The sequence below is a fragment of the Diuraphis noxia genome, unplaced genomic scaffold (assembly GCF_037042655.1).
Source record: "Diuraphis noxia isolate RWA-SAM2 unplaced genomic scaffold, SU_Dnox_SAM2 contig0003, whole genome shotgun sequence".
Lineage (NCBI taxonomy): Eukaryota > Metazoa > Arthropoda > Insecta > Hemiptera > Aphididae > Diuraphis > Diuraphis noxia.
Window position 1 is genome coordinate 22,191,745 of NW_028301713.1, and position 21,722 is coordinate 22,213,466.

Here is a 21,722-nt window from a genome sequence, read left to right on the forward strand (position 1 = left end):
AGTACTTATCTAAGTAAAAATTGGGTTAAAAATAAACTTATGAACTTTGAGGCACTAAGCCCTCTTTACTTAACATCTACGTAAATTACAAGCATAGGCATGATTTAAAAATAAATGTAGTATACTTAATATAACTATGAGATTGAACTTATTTATATTAATTTTATGAAAAACATCCATGTCATAAACTCTAACTAAAAATATTTAGATAGCATAACTTATATTCTGTTCCCAAAAAATAATTCACCAAACAGCAACCAGTTTTTGATCCTGAAACGTACATCTCTACATAAGAGCATAGGTAAATATTAGTGAAAATAAAAAAAATCGTACTACTGGTATTTTCTTTTGGAATAGTGTATATATAAAAATATATATATTTGGTATATAGGACTATTCCATTATTGTTGTTCATATCAATGAATTTTTTAATATTCATTATTTAAGTAAGTATTATAGTAAAAAGTAATAAGTGTTGAGCTGTGAAAACTGTGTTGATAGCTAAAAACAGTAAAAAATAAAATAATAATAAGCAATATCATTAATTATCGACCCAATGCATCAGAATAAAACCAGTACTGTTGAAATATAAAATAATCAAATCTCAGATTTATTTAATTGATTATGGTTTAGTATGAATAAATACAAACACAGTAATTTATTACAAACAATCATTTTTACATCGCTTAATGTAGTTGGCTAGCGAATCATGTTGCAAATATATTGAATCAATCAATATTTGTTTAAAATTTTTCTTCATCGAGCCCGTGTTTGAACAACATCAACACTGGTACATTGTCGTCACCAATGTCTCTGTATTCAAGCATAGCCACCATGCCGTTTTCGATATCCATATTTTCGCCAGTGAAGAACTGAAGATCCTTAAATCTTGTTAGTAGATCTTTCATTACCTGAAAACATAAATCGGCGGTATTAAAACCGAACAAAGACAACCCAACCTATTGCGCATAGGCACTACAATGTAGCAGGGAACGTGATCTACGCGCACAATAAGAAACCTGTTAAACTCACTTTGTTGATATTAGTTTTGAAGAGGTCCACCTCGGTGCTGCCATTCTCGTTCAACTTGTCCACCAACCGTTTCATGTACTCCTTGAGGTACAGAGTGAACGATTTCTTATCCGGGAACGCGTATGTTTCCATCAGACGGTGGTTGAGCACAACGTCCACACCGCTTTCCACGGCTTCTTCACTCGCTTCGCTGGCCTCTTCAGCGGACGGGTTGGCGCCGTCAAGCGTCACATCGCCCAGTTTACGTGTGATCAGCTTGCCGTACACCTCGTACAGTACGCCATCGATCAACTTGTACTTGTAGGTGTCTGAGAACATCTCGTCACCGGAGAAAATGTCTTTGAAGATCTTCATTATAGAAAATTGACGACCGGGGGAGCAAAAATCGAACTACAAAAACGACAAACGGTTGCTGACACGCGGCCAAGGCAGTGGAAAGAGGGCAAAAGACCCGAATTACAAAAGAAGCAGGCCTAAAAGGAATAACGTGGAATTTATCACAATGATATCATGAAAATTCTTCGATTTGTTATATGTTCGATTGCAAAGAGGTTAGACAAGTCCAACGTTTAGTGTTGTATGAATTGTCTTTGGAAACGTTTTTCTGGCGGGAAAGTTCAATTCATAATTTAAATGTTGATATTCATTGATGTCGTATTTGTTTATTGACTAGTTTCTGGAAATTAGAAAACGTCCACAACTAAACTTACTAGTTACTGACCTTACCATGCATCGTGTGTTATTCTAAATATTCAATAATGTTAGTAACACAATAATTTTCTTATTGCTTAATGGCTGATTGTCTGATCTATACAGTTCTACGTGACATGATTAAAACCAGCATACTTTCATTCTTGTTCACGTTTTTTGCCGATAAAATCTGGTACAGGCCCTCGTTTTATTATTGAACGTTATTTAAATTTTAATTATCAAGTTTAAACTGTAGTACCTAAACTGGACACTAGTAAACAAGGACTTGGGCGTATATTCATATATACGTTTTAATTGTTTGTTGTTCTAGCCTGGTAAATTATATTGGACAAATAATTATATATTATTATATATTAAGATTAAAAGATGGAAAATAATTCTAACATACGCGGATGATATTGTGATTATAGGAAAAACACAAGATGAATTGAAAAGGAGCATGATAGAAATGATGAAAGCAGGGGAAAGTATCGGACTAAGAATTAACACGGAAAAAATGAAATACATGACAATGACCAGATAATTAGGAACTCTAAGAGACATAACTATAGGTAATAGCCAAATAGAGCAGATAAGAGATTTTAAATATTTAGGAGTAACATTAGATAAGCAAAATAGCCACGGCAAACAGATGCTACTTTGCTCTAGCAAACATATTTAGATCAAAATTAATATCAAAAAAAAACAAAAGAACAACTATATATCAGCTATGTGAGGCCAGTCCTTTTGTATACATGAGCCACGTGGGCAACAACGAAAGGTGATGAAGAGAAGCTACTAAGATTCGAAAGAAAGATATTAAGGAAAATACATGACCCAATATATAGTCAGGAAGAACAGAAATGGAAAATAAGATCAAACAATGAATCAAATGAATCACTATTTAAAAGAGAAAACGTAGTTCAGTTCGTTAGGAGCACGAGACTAGAATGGATGGGGCATGTTTGGCGAGCAGATTGGAGACTACTGAAGAGAGTCTTAAGCGAAGAAATGGAAGGAACGAGACCACGAGGGAGACCACGTCGAAGATGGATGGACAGTGTACGGGAGACAATGATGGAACTTATGCAATCAAGAGAAATAAACTGGGATATGGCAAAGGACAGAGGGAAATGGAAAGATTTAGTTTCAACAGCAAAAAGCCTAAATGGCTTGTAAAGCTAAAAAAAAAAAAAATTATATATTAATATTATATTATTCCCACTATTCGTATGGTTGAGTTTTAAAAGATACCTACCTTATTTTCAAACTTAATTTTGTGAGTTGTGATATCTGTGAATAATTATTATTTCCAAACGCTCCTCTCTCGCCAATGAAAACTTCTACATATGACACTGTGCCTCATGGCCACATCACTGTAAATATATTCAACGTTTATTTTCAGTATACACTATGCATGATATTATTGAGCAAATAAGCAAGAAAACAGAAGATTTGAAAATATTTAAAACCACATAATACATTCCAATGTTTAAAATACAAATTATAACATTTACATTTTAATGATTTTCTAATTAGTACTAATTTTACAGAATGAAAAAAAAATAGAAATATACAAAAAAAATAATAAGGTTTTAATTTTAAATAACTGGAAGGTATATTTTAAACAAAATCATAATTTTAAGAATTTGTAATGTAGTTTTTTTTTAATTTTGTAGAGCTTATTTTTTAATCTATATACTCGTAGTGCATAGGTTTTTCATTTTTTTTTTGTGCTGTATGTCTGGAGTCGTTGTTAGAATGCAGGATATTTTTCCATAATTTAGATTATTGAATACATTTTCACGATAAATTTTATTGTTAGACACTATAATAAGTATACTAATTACATGATATTATTATATACATACTATAATATATCGTTTAACCCGTATATATTATACGGGATATATATATATGATATTAATCATATAGCACACTTCATTAATTTTGATTAGAATTAAGCTTTTAATTAGGTGTGTCTCACACATGCGACACACGGTGCTCTACAACTAAACGTGAAACGTATATATTATATATGTATAAGTAAGTTAGGTCGACATATTGAATGTATAATCAGCTAGATGATAAAAATTTAAAATCATTCGTTAATTTAAGTGTATATCATATTTGTTTCATTTTTATACTTTGGGTCATTGAACTTTAATCGCTGAAGTCATATGCATATTGTATATGCAAAAATACTTTTTTATGATTGTGGGAGAAAAAGATAAAATCTCCCAGCATCTAATAATCATGTGCGTATACACTAGGAGGTGTCGGGAGCAGCAATGGGTCCTTTCCGCTATTTTAGTAATACCATTGATTATATAGAATATTCTATAATCAATGGTAATACTAATTGTTCACTTTTACTTGTAAACATAGGCACAAATAGTGTTTGAAATCTGAGGGGGCTGAAGTTGTAGCTCAGATCAGGATACTGAATACTCTTATGATGCTTTTAAATCAAGTAATGTGTATCATGTAGTAAAATCATTTGTTTTTGGGAGGGCTATAGCAATTCTTAGGGGGCTAAGCCCCATAATCCCCCCCTATTTGCGCCTATGCTTGTAAAACAACAAAAAAAATAGCAATACGCTGTAGTCATGTAATAGTGTTATCAGATATTATTGACTTTGGCCTCTCTCGGTTTATATTTCTGATGGCGCCCTTGCTAATAATGTCTTGTATTCAATCACAGGCTCTCAATTTTGGAGGTGAATCATGTGGCTCCCGCTTCATAAATTAATTAATTGTTTAGCGTTTCTTTATAAACCTACTGAAAAAATCTTTTGCACATTTTTTTTCACTTCGTTTTTGTATTAATTCAATAAATAGTTAAATTCGTTCTAAACTCTATTAAAAAAAAAAATATAATAATAATAAAAATCCTGATTTTAAAATGTAACAACACTAATCTTTTTAGCACTATTGGTTGGAACATTTACACTGATTTGTATCACTAATAATCTTTATGCATTTGGAAGAATTTAAGGGTGAAATAGTTGAAACGTAATAATATTTTTTTTTCATTTATTATTATCTTATTATATACAAACATAAAGTTTACATCATATAGATAAAGAAATACATTTACGTTCCTCTATAAGCCAAAGCTTTTGACGGAGTACATAGAGAGGTGATAACTATATATATAGTTATGTTTGAATGAAAATTAAATTAAATTAAAGAATACATAACTTTTTTACTTAAAATTATAGAAAAGACACAACTTTTTATATATATATATAGAATATTAAATATGCTATAAAATGTAAAATGCAAATACATGAGATTGAAATTTCAAAGAATGAAAATACAATAAAGAGTAAATAAACATAAATAAGAATAAGCAAAATAGAATCAATGTCAAGTTACAAATATTTTCTAGAAATTAGTAAAATAGTAAATAATATTAAATAACAACATTTACCTAATTAAAATTAAAATTAAAACAAAACTCACCGAATAACGGAATTTTATTTAGGAGTACCTATAATGAAATCAAATAATAGCCATTTATAAACTTATTTTCCTCCATTAACAACGCCACCATGAATATAATATTTTTTAATACAGTTGACATCTGGTTAAAATGGGTTGGACCTAGTCAGCTAGTCTACAAAAGATTCCCAAAAGATTTTTCCGTGTACTTTACACGTAAATTATAAGCTCTATGTTCTCTTAATTGAGAAAAATCTGTATTGATTAAAGGGTTAAATAATTGTTGTTAATGTTTCACTATAAAGTATAAAGTCTATAATTAAAAAAAAAAACTCGTGACTGAAAAACTAATTAAAGATAAAATAAAATTATGAACTAATATAAATTAATTAATAAAGTGGTTATTCCCTATAACAATATTTTAACATATTATATAAGTATTATATATTATAATAGGCGTCTGTCAGACGCCGTCTGACCTAGGCCTTCATGGCTTCAAGCCTACTCCAGGACATAGCGCCATATGAAAAAAAACATATTATAAGTAGGTATAGGTATGGTCTAAAAAAATAGTAATTACAACTATGACATTTTTTATTATTCCGTTAGATTAAATGAACATTTTATAAATTTAATAGCACATCGAAATTAAATGGACCAATAAATATTAGATAATAATATAAGTCACATCAAATATTAAGAATGCGCATCAGCCATCAATACAATATCGTGTCCTTACATTATATCTTATAAAAAAATTAAAAAAATTTGAATATCATCGAATAATGATTCATGCAATTTTTGAACTATACATAACTATTAACGATAAATCAGAATAATATTAGTACAAGATCTACGAAGGAGTTAGTATTAAATACTGAAATCATCGAAATTTAAATTTTAAATTTTATAAGCTAAAATCAGAAAACATAAAACAAATTGTATTTATGCAATTTATTTTGCAATCGGAATAAAAGTCGAGGAAAAAATCCGATAGGAAAAAACGGCAAGGATAAGAGACAATAAGGCGATAAAAAAATCACGTAAAAAGGTTACAAGTATCAATATAATAATATTTGTTATAAAAAACGTATTTTGTAATACACCGTGCATCACGTATTCTATATTAGTACATTTCGTAGTAGGTGTACTCGTGTGTAGGTACCCAGTGGCATATTTAGGGGGCATGCTCGGAATCTCACCCGGTTAACACTTTTTTGAGGGGTAGAAAATTTTACTAATGCCAATTTGGTTTAAGATACTTTTTATTACATTACGTATGTTTATGTATACATTTGAATAAAAAATAAATTAGAATATTCAAGCAGTACTTGATTTCGAATTGATGAATTTGTTTTGTTTTTTTTTTTAATTTCAAAAACTAGTAAATACATACAAATTTAAATTATTTCCAAATATTTATGAACTTTAAAATTGTTTGACATTTTTATGTTTTTAGATTAATGTTGATAAATATGTTATTTATTGTTCAATAGTCTTAAAAATGCAATATAACTAATATAAGTTTATTATTTTGTATAAGTTATAGGTAATAGTTGTTATTCCTACTGAAATAAAAAGAAGCTAAGCGTTAACATATTCAGCCGTATTTAGCAAAATTTAGTGTAGTTGGATATTCATATATTATGAAAGTCACGTAATCAATACGAAAAATAACAATTTTAATCATTTAATTGTTTCTCAAAAAAATTGAAAATATGATAAAAGGTTTCTCAACCTTCATAATACTATATCAATATATGATTAAAAGTAATAATAATGGTAATATTAAATTTAAATATTTATAAAGTTATTTCTATTCACTATTATACTTACATTTCAATATTTTTGTAATTTTTCAAACGTGTTTCTTTGCAACTTTCGACTTTATACACGATACCTAAGATCAATTTTATTGTTGACTGCAGGTTGAATCAGGTCATGGTAACATTTACCATGGCCGAATGTAGACATTTTTATTACTTACTGTTACTGTCAACTAAAAGTATGATATTTTATGTGTTAAATTCATGAAGTGTATATATATTGATTATATTGCAGTACCTTCTATTATACTTATAGAGTTATACTTATCTATAGTCTGTGACAGGGGGCAGGGGCGTAGCTTAAAGGGATTTAGAACTTTTTTTTGGTTTTTTAATTTTTCCTGAGTTCAGCTATAATAAGTGTATTGTTAGGCCAAGCTTTTTTTCCTAGTTCCAACATTTATTAAATTCTAATAAAATATTTTAACCACAAAAAAATTACAAATAAGAATAAATTATAAACATTTTCTTTAATTTAGGTGCTTTATACTTGGTTATCCAAATGTATACTTAAGACAGATATTATTATATACCATACATGCCTATAAACAAAAAATTGATTTTAGACTTCAAAATCTTTAACAATGGTTTACAAATAGAGTATTGAATGCGCCAATCAAACAAAATAGAATATAAACAATTTTTCATAAGTTCAATTTCAAAATTTCAAATTAATTTGTTTATTTTTAAGCTTTTGACAAAAATGTGGTAATTTTCTACATTCTCAATCATAAAAAAAGATAACCAGCATAATATTAAATATGTACTATTTATCAATGAATTACTCGTTATAATCATTAGAGACTAGAGTTAGACTAAATAGTGAAAACTAAATTGCGATACCTAACTACCTGTCTGGCTATCTATCATTGTGTGTAAGATTGTAGTGAGTATACTAGGTATAAGTTGGTCTATAGATACAAAATTTAATATTATACGAGTATATACGACTATAGGTAATTTAATTGTATGTACCTACTCTTGAAGTACCTAACTATGTTCAATAATTGTTATTTGTAGATTGTACGTTCTATACAATGTTATATAATGCATTTTTATTATATTATGCTAGGTTTTACCTATACATTATTCATCTGTGCCGGTCGTAGTAACGCGTAACATAGGTATTATAGTATTATTACGTTTTATAATAACATGCTATATAGTACCATATTATATTTATATACCACAAGCTACAACAGGAAAGTAAAATATACCAGCCCCCTCCCCAAAAAAAGGCATAACACCTATCATAACAACAGTGGCGGATTTAAGGGGGGGGGCCCGTTCGGGCCCCCCCCCCCCATTGGCATAAGTTAGGTTTTATTATTTTTTATTATTAATTTTATATTATAATTTAAGAAATATTATCATTACATATATTTTATATTATTATTATATTATCATTATATAAGAAATTCTCCCAAACATGGGCCCCCCCAAAATTAAATCCTGGATCCGCCACTGCATAACAATATTATCAATGTGGCTTGGTGAGGTGCGGTCGTACGCTCAGTGCGTTTCCGCAGATTGAGCGTACGTACCGGCCGCAGTTGCTAGCTCCCGGATGGGTGACCACCCGGGATTTTTAGCAACATATCCTTGCCACACATACACAAACACGTGTTACAACCCTACCCACTTAAAAACCTACAAACAAACCTACAGAAATAACCCCTACCGTACCACTCCACACCCAATGGCCTATGTTGCCGCGGGTTATCCTTCCAAAAAAAAAAAAAATTATATTATAAATGTATGATAATACATCTTACAATATTATATTACCTACTTAACCATAATATTTATGTATACTGTTCTATGATACATTGATACAGGTGTCCCGCGGGGATTTATCCATTGCGATCTCCCGAAATAATGGAGATATCAAAATTATGGTTTTGTAATAAGACTCACAGGGATAATAACTACAATTATTTCATATTTTAATTTATTTTAATATTTAGGTAAAAAAGTTAAAAAATATATTTTTTATTTAATTATTTCAAAAAAAAATTGCTAGAGCCATTTTGTAGAGTTTATTTTTCTGAAAATATTGACTTTCCAAAATTTTATTTTCGTTAATTTCCTGATTTTATTTTTTTGTTTCGAGAAAAATTGTTAATTATTTGACACCTAGTGATGTTATCGAACTTGTGAAACGCCGCGCCGCATGCGTGATTGTACAGCCGGCCGAACGCTTTCAGTGTGCATAGTTATAATCATATTTTATTTCTTCAAAACTAGAAAAATTATTAAAAATCAGGAAATTAATAAGAATAAAATTTTGAAATGTCAATATTTTCAGAAAAATAAACTACAAAATAGCTGTATCTAGTATCTTTAATTTTTTTTTTGGAAGTAACTAAATAAAAAAAATACATTTTTACAATTTTTTACCAAAACATTAAAATGAATTAAAAAATGAAATAATTGTAGTCCTTATCCCTAACAAAACCGGAATTTTGATATCTTCATTATTTCGTGAGATATCGCAATGGGTAAGTCCTGGCGGGGCACCCTGTATATAGATTCTAAATATTGCATAATAGGTTAGGTTATTATGTTATTCTAATTGTTCTAAAGTTTTCCCTTGTCTTCCAACTAGGTACCTAAATCTATTGTAAAATAGGTATGTCAACATGTCATATGTATCATGTATGTTTGTTCGCAAACATGATTGCCCTCAAAAACGATAAATCCTGTAAGCGCCAAATACCAATGCTTGCAAGTTGCACATCGCACGTGTATTCGTATTACATTTACAATACAATTCACATTATTATATAAATTATAAGTAAAACACACGGTTACTGCTTATATGTTTAAATATTTAATCATTTTGCTTACCTTTCACCACAAAAAGCGTCCATTCGAATATTTATATTTTGACGTCGATTCTGATTCTGGGTGGGAAGATCGGGCAACACTGCATTGATCAAAAAGACAGAAACTGCCATCTCGTTTCGTCCTTTTGATTTACTACTACAGTAGAACTGCCGACCGCCGAGTATTGCGTTTGCGCCGCTAGCCGCTAGTACTCAACATATTATTATTGTTGTCTCTCGTTTACAGTTGCTCCGCAGTCCGCATTCAACACTCAGCAGTCAGCAGTCACTTCTCGCGAGTTGATGAGTGATATTGTTGTTGTTTATTGTCCGTGTGATAGAAAATTCGAATTTATGTGTTGTGGTGTTGTTATGTTTTTTTTGTTTAGTTTTTGTTTTTCATATAAAACTATAACAGGATCACTAGTATCGTGTCAGTAATGCTGTGTTCTGTGGAAATATAATTATGTGATTTTCGATTTTCTCATGTACGTGGCGGTCCATATGTTCAGACTTGCACCTGTTGCATTTAAGTTGATGTTTTTCGTTTTAATTATTCAGTGAAAATCATCACATCGATTTTAAATGCGGAATGGTGACGAGGCAAGAGTTTTATGTTGTTTAAAGTTTTTTGTGCCACAATCAAAATTGGATGACGTGAAAATGGGCAACATACAAACCCGTAAGCCTGAATACAGTTCGCCGATTTCGACTCCACAGCATCAGCTTCATTTGCCTGTAGAATTGCCCAGGACTCATAATTTGCGAGCTAGTATTCGGACTAAAATACCTATGCCAGACAAGAGTGAATTGGAAAGGCGGTTCACAAAAGTCTTGGTATGTTATATATTATTTTAAATATAATAAGATAAAACATTAACGTAACAATTCAAAATTTATTATTTAAGAATGCATTTTTTAATATAAAGATTACATTGTTTAATCAAATTCATTATAGCTGATTGATAAATTCTTGATTAATATTCTAGTTAACATAAACATAAGCATACATACCTAGATAGTTACTAAAATAAAAACAAAACACATACCTAAGTAATTATAATATATTTTAAAACCATTAAATATTCAAAAACCTAACCAAACTACTATCTACATATAAATTATAATTCATCTAAAGTCACAATACTACACTACCAATAAAATACAAATATAAATTTTATTATACATAGGTAAACATATTTTTTGTTTATTAGTTTGATTATTATAAGCATTGTTAGGTATATTGAGTGGTTTAATTAGATTTATAAGAATATAAACTATTGACGCAAAATCTTTCCATCTATGCAATACACTCTTAAAATATAATGTTTATTTAAAAATATATAGATCTTAATGTACCTGTATTTATATAATTAGATATTATTTAAAATACTTACTGTGGTACCTATTGATTTTTGGTTTTAAAAATACATACGAATATAATACAAATATTAGAGTTATTATTGTGTTGATTACTAATAGTTACTTACATATTAGTACTAATTACTCAGCCAAGAATTATATGTACTAAAAATGTACGAAATATGTATGCACATATATATGTGTACAAAAATACGTTTTAATTTAATTTATTTAGTTTAAAAATGTATATAATTCATCAAATAATTAGTAATACGGAACAAAAAAATGTATTAAATTCCCTAGTCGATGTAATTTAATTGTATTTTGATGATGTATTCAATTGTATGTTGCATTTTGAACATTCACTCATCTAAATAAAAACTCATGAACAAAAATCAATTAAAACAAATTAAGTATTTTTTTATAATACAATATTTCAAAGTTACCCTGAGAGTTACAGTTAACTACTATAGACTTGGATAACTTTTCAAATAAAAATGCACATCGATCTTCTCTAAAGTTTTTTCTTTTCACATAGTTACGTATTAATAACTTAATACTATTTTTTCATAAATATGTCTAAATAAAAAATTTTTAGTTATTTTTTCATAAATATGTTTAAATAAAAATTTTTTTTCTAAATATGCAAAGTAATATTTAATTTTGCACAACAACACATTAGGTTAAGATTTAAATTTGTGTTTTACCTAGCTACTTTTTAATCTAATGAATAAAAATATGCAACTGTATACAATGTTATTTATAATAGGTATTATATTAATATTTAACTGCATAGATAATATAAATATATAACTATTATTTTGAGATTATCTATGGCTACTAAATACCTTTGTAGAATGGAATAAATGTAGGTGTTTTGTTAGGTACATCTAAGTAATTGCTGATAGTAATTTAAACATTATAATAACATTATAAGGTGTATTGTATGCAAATAATATTGATGGTGATTTAAGAGTTTAATATAAGTAAGTAAAATATTTTTTGAATGAATATCGTTTTCATAAAGCATTATTATTGTCATATTCATATTATTAAAGGATTTATCCCGTATTGTAAAATAAAATTAAAATAAAATAAAAAATATCAATCGGTTATTGATATTATTCAATATAGGTAGGTAGGTATGTACTACTTACTAGTTAAATAAATAAAAATATAATATGTTACCTTATACCTATGTATATTTCTAAAAATGAGTTATTTTAAATTATAGTATTGTTATTTGTCTAGGTATTATTACTATTAAGAATTTGGAACGAAGGTATAACAAACAATTTTTATACTGCAATTTTGTTAAAGTATAGTGACTCGTGTCTACCTCTACCTATTAATTACTGTGCAGCACTGTAGGCTGTAGCCATTACAAATTGCTTAGTGACTTAGTGTTAGGTGAAGATTAAAATAATATGTCATTAAATTTTTCTCTTATTATCATTTAATTGATATATAATAGTATAATAGTATTAGGTGTGGTGGTTTCATTATTATAATATAGGTAGGTGGAGAATTTTGGTAAATTGAACTCTCAAAAAACTAAACTGTAAAAATGTGCATGTAGTCTGTGGTAAGATTGAGGGAAGGGTTGGTGCTTCTTAAATCAATGTGTTTGTTTTTGTAACATTTTTTAAAAATGTACTACTTATTTAAACTTGAATTGTACATTTGTACCTAATAAATTTAGCTACACCAAAATAACATGTATTAACATTTTAAAAAAATAATATTTTTTACACATTAAATATTAAACAAATATTTTTTTGGTTTAGCCATATAATTGGTATATATTACATAATTTGTATAATATTATATTTTATGTGATATTATTATTATTTTATTAGGAATAAAAACTGTTTAGAGTTTAACTATTAGAGCAATATTTTATAATTTTAAAAATAGGCTGTTGAGTATTTGTCTATATACATTATTATTGTATTATTATTTTTTGTACCATAAAATTTTTTGTATTGTATTACTATTAGTATTTTTAAAACAATGATAAATATCTTGCATCCTAAAAATTACTCGAAGCATATATTCATGTAATATTATATGTAATACACACTGATATTATCTTATACCTTATAGGTTATAATTTAAATTTTAAACTTCTGATAAATTATATATCCAATTTTTGGAGACTTGTTTTTGAAATTTTAGAATAAATACATAAAATATATAATTATAAAATACATGAGTATATTAATATAAACTATAACTTTTGTATTTTGTTCAAGTGATAACTAAAAACCTTTGGAAAATATACCTATTAACATCACAGTTTAGTATCTTATTTAAGAATAATATTTTGCCATGGTAACAACTATTTAAACACTCAAATAGCATTAGTTGAGTAGGTAATGATGTTTAAGACTGTTTTATGTATATCTAGAAAACATATAGTTCTGCATATGATTAACTTTGATTGACCTTGTATCACATTCTCGTGTACCTATTCATTTAAATTAAAGCCATCCAAAGAAATAAATTATTTAAAGTTTGAATTAATTCTAAGTTTGAAAAATTTCTGGAACTTAAAAATGTCATATTTAGCTCCACCACCAGCTCAGTAATTGTTTTCCCTCTCACCTATGCGAATCATACCAAATCTGTGTTCAGTAAACCTAGTGTGGTTAGATTTAGCATTATGGATTGATGACCTATTATAATACTTAAAACCAAAAACATTATCTCTGTTCATTGGCTTTTTTACGATAAATAGGTACTTAAATTTGTGTGCAAGTTATGAGTGTGTAAAATATTACAATTAAACAATTCTCAAATCATGCTTTAAATTAAAAACATAAAAAATCTGTCATATTATAAGCACAGATAATGTTAATTTTAAATTTTATAATAGGTCAATTCATTCTAATACTAAAGCTAAGCACACTAAATGAGTTCGGCTGAACACAAATTTACCATGTTGCGCATGGGCCAAAGGGGGAAAACAAATAAAGCAGATGACATTTTCTTAACTATAAAGTTCAACATTTAACCATTTAATTAACAGACCCAGTTATATATTCTCCTAATCTCACCACACAATCTACCTCAGTGGCGTATATAGCTATTTTCAATGGGGGGGGGGGGCTTACATATAAAAAATTATATACATATATATATATATTATACATTGATAAATCAAAATAATATGTTGTTTAACTAATATTTATTTTCATTATAAAACAATGTCTATTTTCCTGGGTTTTTGTCCCAGGACTCAGCCAAGACTGAGAAACATTTGGATGCATTGACTTTTTCAACAATTTTCTTTAATAATATATCACCACATATAGCTATTATTTCATTTTGTATCCTAGGGCTTAAATATTTATTACGTGAATCTGATTCAAGGAATGATCTAATACAATCGTCGTCTTTTACTTTATATTTTATTGTGTTTATTTTTATTAGTACTATTAATTTTTTTTTAAATTGTCATCGTTTTTATTATACATTTTTACGTAATTACGTCAACTGAAAAAATACTTAAGGGGGGGGGGGTTGAACACCCCCCCCCCGTGTGTACGCCACTGATCTACCTACTACTTCACTCCAAAACCCAATTAAGTCCTCCTTATATATTATCTTCTTACTATCTCTAACATGTATAGAGTCTACACTCTATATCTATCCCTTCAAGCAGTTATAACTATAGTTATCTCTTGCTACTTAAACTTCTAACTACTAAAAATTTTTAAAAACAACTCTTTATTTGGAGGTCTAAATCCATTTATCCGAAAAAATGGTCAAATGGTTATAGTAAAAAGAAGCCCTAGATAATGACCTAACCCTACATAATGATAAACTAAATTGAATATCCTTGTAAGATTATTATTTAGTATATTTTAACCTTTATCTACCTATATGTATAAAGGTATACTGCTACCTAACCTAACCGTTATTAGAAAAATTAAATTTAGATACATTGTGTAACAGAGGAATCAATCAATGCCAACTAAGTTTTCTTATTCTAACTCGTAAGCTGGGAGGTCCTCCCAGGGAGGTTGATACTCTTGTTCTATTAGGTGGGGTCAATAAAATAAAATTTTGAGGTTCCAAGTGCGAACTTGCGTAAGTTTTATCCGTTCCATATCCCATTATGCGTGATTAATTATTTATACACCAAACTCATTTTGCGAATCATAGAGTTAATCAATGAGACCCATCACTTCTTAAGTCCTAAACTATTTTTAATTAAATTTTGTATATTGTTATCTACGTAATTATTGTATTTCGCTGTTGCCTGTTTCGATCGCGGCTTAAATATAGTATGTATGTAAACCAGGTTTTGAATGTTTTGATTACTTTAAGTTGGTACAGTCTTGTGTTTTATAATGTTCATAAAGGTCTGTCCTGTTAATTTCTGAATTTATATAAATAACTAAGGAAATAAAGAAATATACAAATATAGAAATTTTCGTAAACATTTGTTCTAATTATCTTTCATAATCAACAAAATAACTTTACTGGTGTGCCTAGCTGGTTACCACGGCTTTAGATATCTAAAGCCGTGCTGGTTACTAAAACTTTAAAAGATTTATCTAGAGGTCTAATGTATATCAGTCATTACTCATTATAAGTACCTTTATTATTATTGGACTATTAAGATAATACGGTTACTTATCGAGTTGTATTTTGTGATTACTGCATGTCTGCATACCTACCAGTAAGTTACTTCCTTATATCATGTACAACTTTTAAAGATAACAGCCAAAGATCGTTCAATATGTTTCATATTTGTACAATTAGTAAAACCCAAAATGTTTTTAAACCTTCAAAATTTAATTTTAATTGAGATTTAGCTGTAGCTTGGTTAAACTATGGACATAAGAAAAACCTCCCAAAAATATGATTAATATTTATTGTATATTCCTTAAACAATTCTTAGCGAAATCAATAATGTCTGTTATTTTAAAACGTAAACTGTAGATGAAACAATCAATCCAAAAATAAAATCATTGTAAAACTATACATTCTATGCTATATAACACTATTCAGTTTATTCTGTGGTTTATATTGCATACATCATATTAATATATTTGTAAATAATACCAATTGTATTTAATATTTATATATTTTTTAGTTTTTAATTAAGTATTGGCTCAAAAACATATTTTATCATGAAGTTATAAATTTATTTAACCTATTTAAATGTTGAGAAATATAAAACAACGTCATATCAGGTAAAAAAGGTAAACGTGCCGCCATTTGCCCATCTTTGGGCTAAAGCTTCAATTTTTATATAAATATTAAAGAGTATTACGATCTTTTAACAATGGGTATGTATGAATGAAAATATAAATAGTTCGTTTTCGATTTTTGATAGTTGATTCAATGTTTTCTATAATTCAATATTTAAATTATAGTAACTCAGAGTAGTCAGAGTATAAATTATAATATTATTTAAAACTAGAAATAATATTATTTTACCATTTTGAGTTTATTTAATTTGATTTACGCTATTCATTGTAATACGTTCTATCATCGACGAATGCCAGATTCTGTAATGCCTGATTTTGAATACTCATTTTGGATTAACGTCATTGGATTTTTCTTTATAGAATCATTTAAATGTGCCTAAAACCTAACAAAATACAAGTTGTCATATTTTTCTATCATTCCTTATGGCTTATACCAGCATTCAAGCAGACAATGAAGTGGGTAATAGGGTCGCAAACGTGAAACATGTGTTCGCATTAAAATTTCTTATTTTAAACCACGTGCATTTTATTATTGTTGTAAACGTTCAAAGGATTGATAAGAAAAGAATGATAGGTGGTGGCAATGTTCTGCGGAACGTAAGATTTATGATCACTATAACACACTGTTTTTGGTATTTTATATCACAAAATTCGATGAAAATTCTTTTATAATTTTATTTAAAAATTGATTGTCTTTAATTTAGAACATCTATAGTTACTGCCAAAATACAAAGGTTTTTTAATAATTCGCAATAAACTATACGTATTGTTCAACTAGTTTATTTTTCATTTTACATAGTGATAAAACAAATATTTACAAGTTACATACATACGTATTTACATAATACATACAGGTAAAAAGATTAGGTATTAAAGGTATTTATTAAAAATTTAATTAAAATTACCTATAAAATTCCTCCATCTATTTCATATTTGTATAGTTATTAAATGTATAAATATGAATCCTAAATAAAATTGTAAATTAATTTTTTCATTCATAATATTTTATATTCTTTATTTTTTAATTTCTCGTCCCAAAAAAAATTAATTAGTGTCATTACTGGATGATTTCTCACATCAAGTGTAACCTGATAATATTTCATTATTTTAATTATATAAGCGATTATAAAAATTAATTTATATGTGTATTCTAACCACATAATCTTATTGTGCCCCTAATCCCTAAAAAAAATCTCACCCAAATTTAAATTAAGAAAATAAGTATTTAAATTTACTTTAGTCAATTAAAAGTTACGCGTTTATTTTGTGTAAATTAATTTATAATTATGTTATGATATGATTGATATGTGATTTTATGTATTAATGTGTATTATTATCTACCTATTATCTTTCTTGTTAATTTTTTTTTTTTTTTTGATGATGGTAATAGTAGTAGTAGTAATAATAATAATAATAATAATAATAATAATAATAATTTTTTAGTGTTTATAAACCTTATCAAAGAATATTAAGAATAAAATGTAATGTTATTTCAAGATAAATATTATTATAATAATAAAACGATTTTAACTCTAAACAAATAAAAATCATTTAAAAACTACTTTAGTATACAGAAGATGGACTTAAAGTAAAAAAAATCTGTATACAATTAACAATCTTTATTAGATATAAATTGAAAACGTTTTATCGTTATTTTACGAGGTTCATTTACATTGCGTGTTTCAGTGTTCCAATTTTTAATATACCTAATACATATCATATATTCATTTTACTATGTTGAACTGTCCTGATGTACAGTTTAAAAGCTTTGTGTTAATTTATAAATGTGTATAAAGCGGTATAAAAAAAATACTACCAAGTTTATTGGTCAAATAATTGAAGTTATAAATAAAGTAAGTTCAATATTAATTAAACTAAAATAACTATTTAATTCAATTATGCTAAAGCACAATTTAAAATATTTTTGTTTCACCTTATAGTATTTATATATATTTTAAATTCTTAATAAATATAGTGAGGTTTTAATATTATTTAGTTTTGTATAGTGCTTAAGAAATTGTAATATATTTGTCTTATGTTAATATATAAATTATAGTTGTATTGTAAAATTTTATTTTCTATATGTTTTTTTTTTTGTTTTGTCAAGAGTCCTAGTGTTATTATAATGATTAAATTGGCATTTATACATGTAGTTATTTCTATATTTTATACAAAGTAACTTTTTTATTTGATTGTAATGCTGTATGCGTGTGTATTTCCACTTTCCCTAACTTATCAGTTGTCAAGTCGATGGATATTTTCGATTTAAAATAGGTAGTAGGTACAAGCTACAAGACAGCTAGGCGTTATGAGAAAAATGTCTATAATTCTTATGTAACACGTTTTTTAAATCGTGTATTTTTTTTCATCTAGAACTTATACAATCTATATATATATAACAGTACAATAAGCACAATGGATGTTTTTCCTAAATTATATTATAATGTAACGGCTTGAGTGACTTGAAAAAAACCAACCAGTGCAGAATAAGGCACTTCGGCGTTTTTATTTTTGTATATATAAATTTCTATACATTTTTAGTTTAATTTTAATATACGTTTATATCATATTTAACTCGATTTAAAAGCATTTTTCATTAAACATTTTTGATATTCTCGTTTAAAAATAATACGTAATAATTTTAATTATACCTAATCTTATTACTGAATATATTTGCAATATATATGTAAATTTAGTTTATATACAGCCCATATAAGTGTTAAAAACATTAAACAACTACAATGAACATTGTTCTTGTTTTTTTATTCTAGTTGAATAACAAAATGGAATTTATCAAAGCACTCGCATATGAAATTAGATACTATTTATACCACATCGGTCTTTGGTAATATAATATATTAAACAATTAAAATACTAATTTAACGAAGAAATAAATGTTGTAAATCCTTTGACATCACAAAAAAAATAAATATGGACTTCTAGTACTTCTAAAAAATGTTATTCTGCGTTGTTTTATGAATTAAAAAAGGTTATTTGTTAAATATGTTAAAGACGTAAATCGTATTAAAAACTAATAAACAGCTTTTATAATATAGAATATTATATGGCGTTTCCTTTGAAACTACTACTGTACATTTTTTTGTATAACTGTAAAGGAAATATTTTAAAACTAAACGTTACCCATAAAATAAAATACAAGTGTCTATATACCGGAACCCTCAAAACGTCTTCGACACCACACCCTTCGAATTTAAAAATCATAATAGACCCTCAACCCCCGCAGCTATCATATTAAATGGGTGTGGTACTATATTCTCGCTTTTATTATACTTAGTATTCGATAGTTTATTGTTTTATAATAGAAAATTTGAGGTGTCATGTCATAATTCCCGAGGGCAGTATTGTTACCTTTAGGCTTTAACTATTCTATGAATAATAAAATAATTATTGTATTGTTAATGAACCCCCGAGTGATGATCCAAGTGGATATAATGTTGTCTTAAAATGAGGATAAGATGAAAATTCATTTAAATTAGTTTTTACGTCTTACAGGTCCTTCTGAGTGAATATTGTGATGTAAGATTAACTTAGTTCTAGATTTTAATTGTGGTTCCACGCGGGTAATCAAAAATATTTAACGATATAACGATATAATAAGGTTTTGGAGAAAGGAAAAACATAGTTGAGTAACAATGCTTTCTTCAAACAATAACAGCAGAGGTTATGTAATGAAAATTGTGACATTTTTCTGGCCTCTATTAAAACAAAAAATGTGTGCTATTATTTATTAGGTATACATAAACAGTTCATAGTGTACTGTATTCTATTAAGTTAATGTTAATTTAACTTACGATTTACATGTGTTTAAAAACGCTTCGTTTAATCATAATATAGCAAAATACTAAAAAACTAATAATAATAATAATAATAATAATAATGTATGCACGATTTATGTGTGTTTTTTTTACATTAAAATATAGGTAATATATGAAAAACATTTCTTAATAACTTGTTTTTAAAAATAATTTATGAATTGTTTCATTTGTATTATAATTAATATTTTTACATTAAGTATTTCAGTTTTTTTTTTAAATTTAATCATTTACCTGAATGTTTCAGTATTTTAAAATAATAGTATTATCACTATTTAAATTTAAACTAGTCTTATACAGTGTCATTATAATGTTATTTAAAGTGTGGATACTAAACTCGAAATATTTGGTATGATTTATTAACGATTTATGTCAGTTATTAATTATTATATTGCATTTATATCTATTGAGTTTTAAATTGAACGCAGGTTGCTTATTTTTAACATAATAGCTCAATGTCGTCCACCGTAGTTGATTTCAAATCAATCAAAATATCTACTGGATATAAAATAAATATACAAAATACAATAGAAATGATATTCTTTTCAAAATTTGCCTCGACTATTTTATATTTATTCATAATTCATTACTCATTTCTAATATTAATCATGGGGGTCTAGGTAATCCTTATTATTGAGTATTATTATGTGTAGAACTGTAAACTATTGAATTATAAAATATGATTTGATATTTAAATTAGTTTAAATTTGAAATACAAAAAATAACAATATAGAAAAAAAAATGTATTTATTTACTCAATTATAGTGTTATTACAGTGAATTTTAATTACTTTTAAATGATAATTGACTAGATAATTATCATGAAAAACGTGTTTTTGCATAAAATGAATTTTTTTTATTTATTATAACATATACCATATTGTATAGGCATGTAGCCAGTATAGACAGTATAGTTCATATGTTAATAATAAATAATAATAGTTAATTAATCGATTCGTTTATTACCTAAATTAATCCAAAATTGACCTTAACAGCCTTTAAAGTGTAAATAAAAACTAATAAGATCTAGTATAAAAGATAAAACTATAAAATAATTGTTTCAAATTTATTTTGATTTTCAATATCATTTTTATTCAAGATTTTTTTTTGGAAACTGTCTAACTGCGTAAAATGTGAATTATGTATATCTACCATTTATTAATATATATATACATCCTCTTTATATTATTATATTACGTATATTTCGTCAATCTTTACAAATATTGTATAATAATGGTATAGGTAATATCGATTAAGATTGAGACCATACTCTGTATACCCATAGTATTGAAAAAAATTTTTGAGAGTATACGGCGTATAATATGCAGTAATGCAGTATACAGTATACTCGATGTGAACACCACTAAGTAGTACCTATATAATAATATAATTATCAATCACCATTCTCTTTGCAAAAATATAATTCTATAGATAAATCAATAGCCATTAATGCATTGACCATTATATACATCATAATATG

General features: G+C 27.0%; 2 protein-coding genes and 1 long non-coding RNA gene across 5 annotated transcripts in view; 1 reads left to right on the forward strand and 2 right to left on the reverse strand.

Annotated features, from left to right (window-relative positions):
- Window positions 1-589: 589 nt before the first annotated feature.
- On the reverse strand, window positions 590-1,386 carry Tctp (translationally controlled tumor protein). Its single transcript, XM_015518358.2, has 2 exons — window positions 1,033-1,386; window positions 590-911 (listed from the first exon to the last, which is right to left on the reverse strand). Exons 1-2 carry the CDS (start codon window positions 1,384-1,386, stop codon window positions 744-746), a joined length of 522 nt encoding a protein of 173 aa, XP_015373844.1. The 3' UTR covers window positions 590-743.
- LOC149057042 (uncharacterized) lies at window positions 1,321-10,007 on the reverse strand. Its single transcript, XR_016190678.1, has 3 exons — window positions 9,846-10,007; window positions 2,981-3,098; window positions 1,321-2,903 (listed from the first exon to the last, which is right to left on the reverse strand). It is a non-coding gene; the product is annotated as an uncharacterized LOC149057042 (long non-coding RNA).
- An 89-nt stretch (window positions 10,008-10,096) lies between these two features.
- Window positions 10,097-21,722, forward strand: part of Frl (formin-like protein) — a 33,461-nt gene continuing 21,835 nt past the window's right edge. For 2 of the 3 annotated variants that reach the window (XM_089221821.1, XM_089221822.1), the window contains exon 1: window positions 10,100-10,660. In XM_089221821.1, coding sequence (XP_089077947.1) covers window positions 10,409-10,660 — 252 coding nt within the window. In that variant the 5' untranslated portion in view covers window positions 10,100-10,408. Of the gene's footprint in view, window positions 10,661-21,722 lie in introns of all 3 variants that reach the window. The other variant, XR_016190677.1, reaches the window with a different exon arrangement.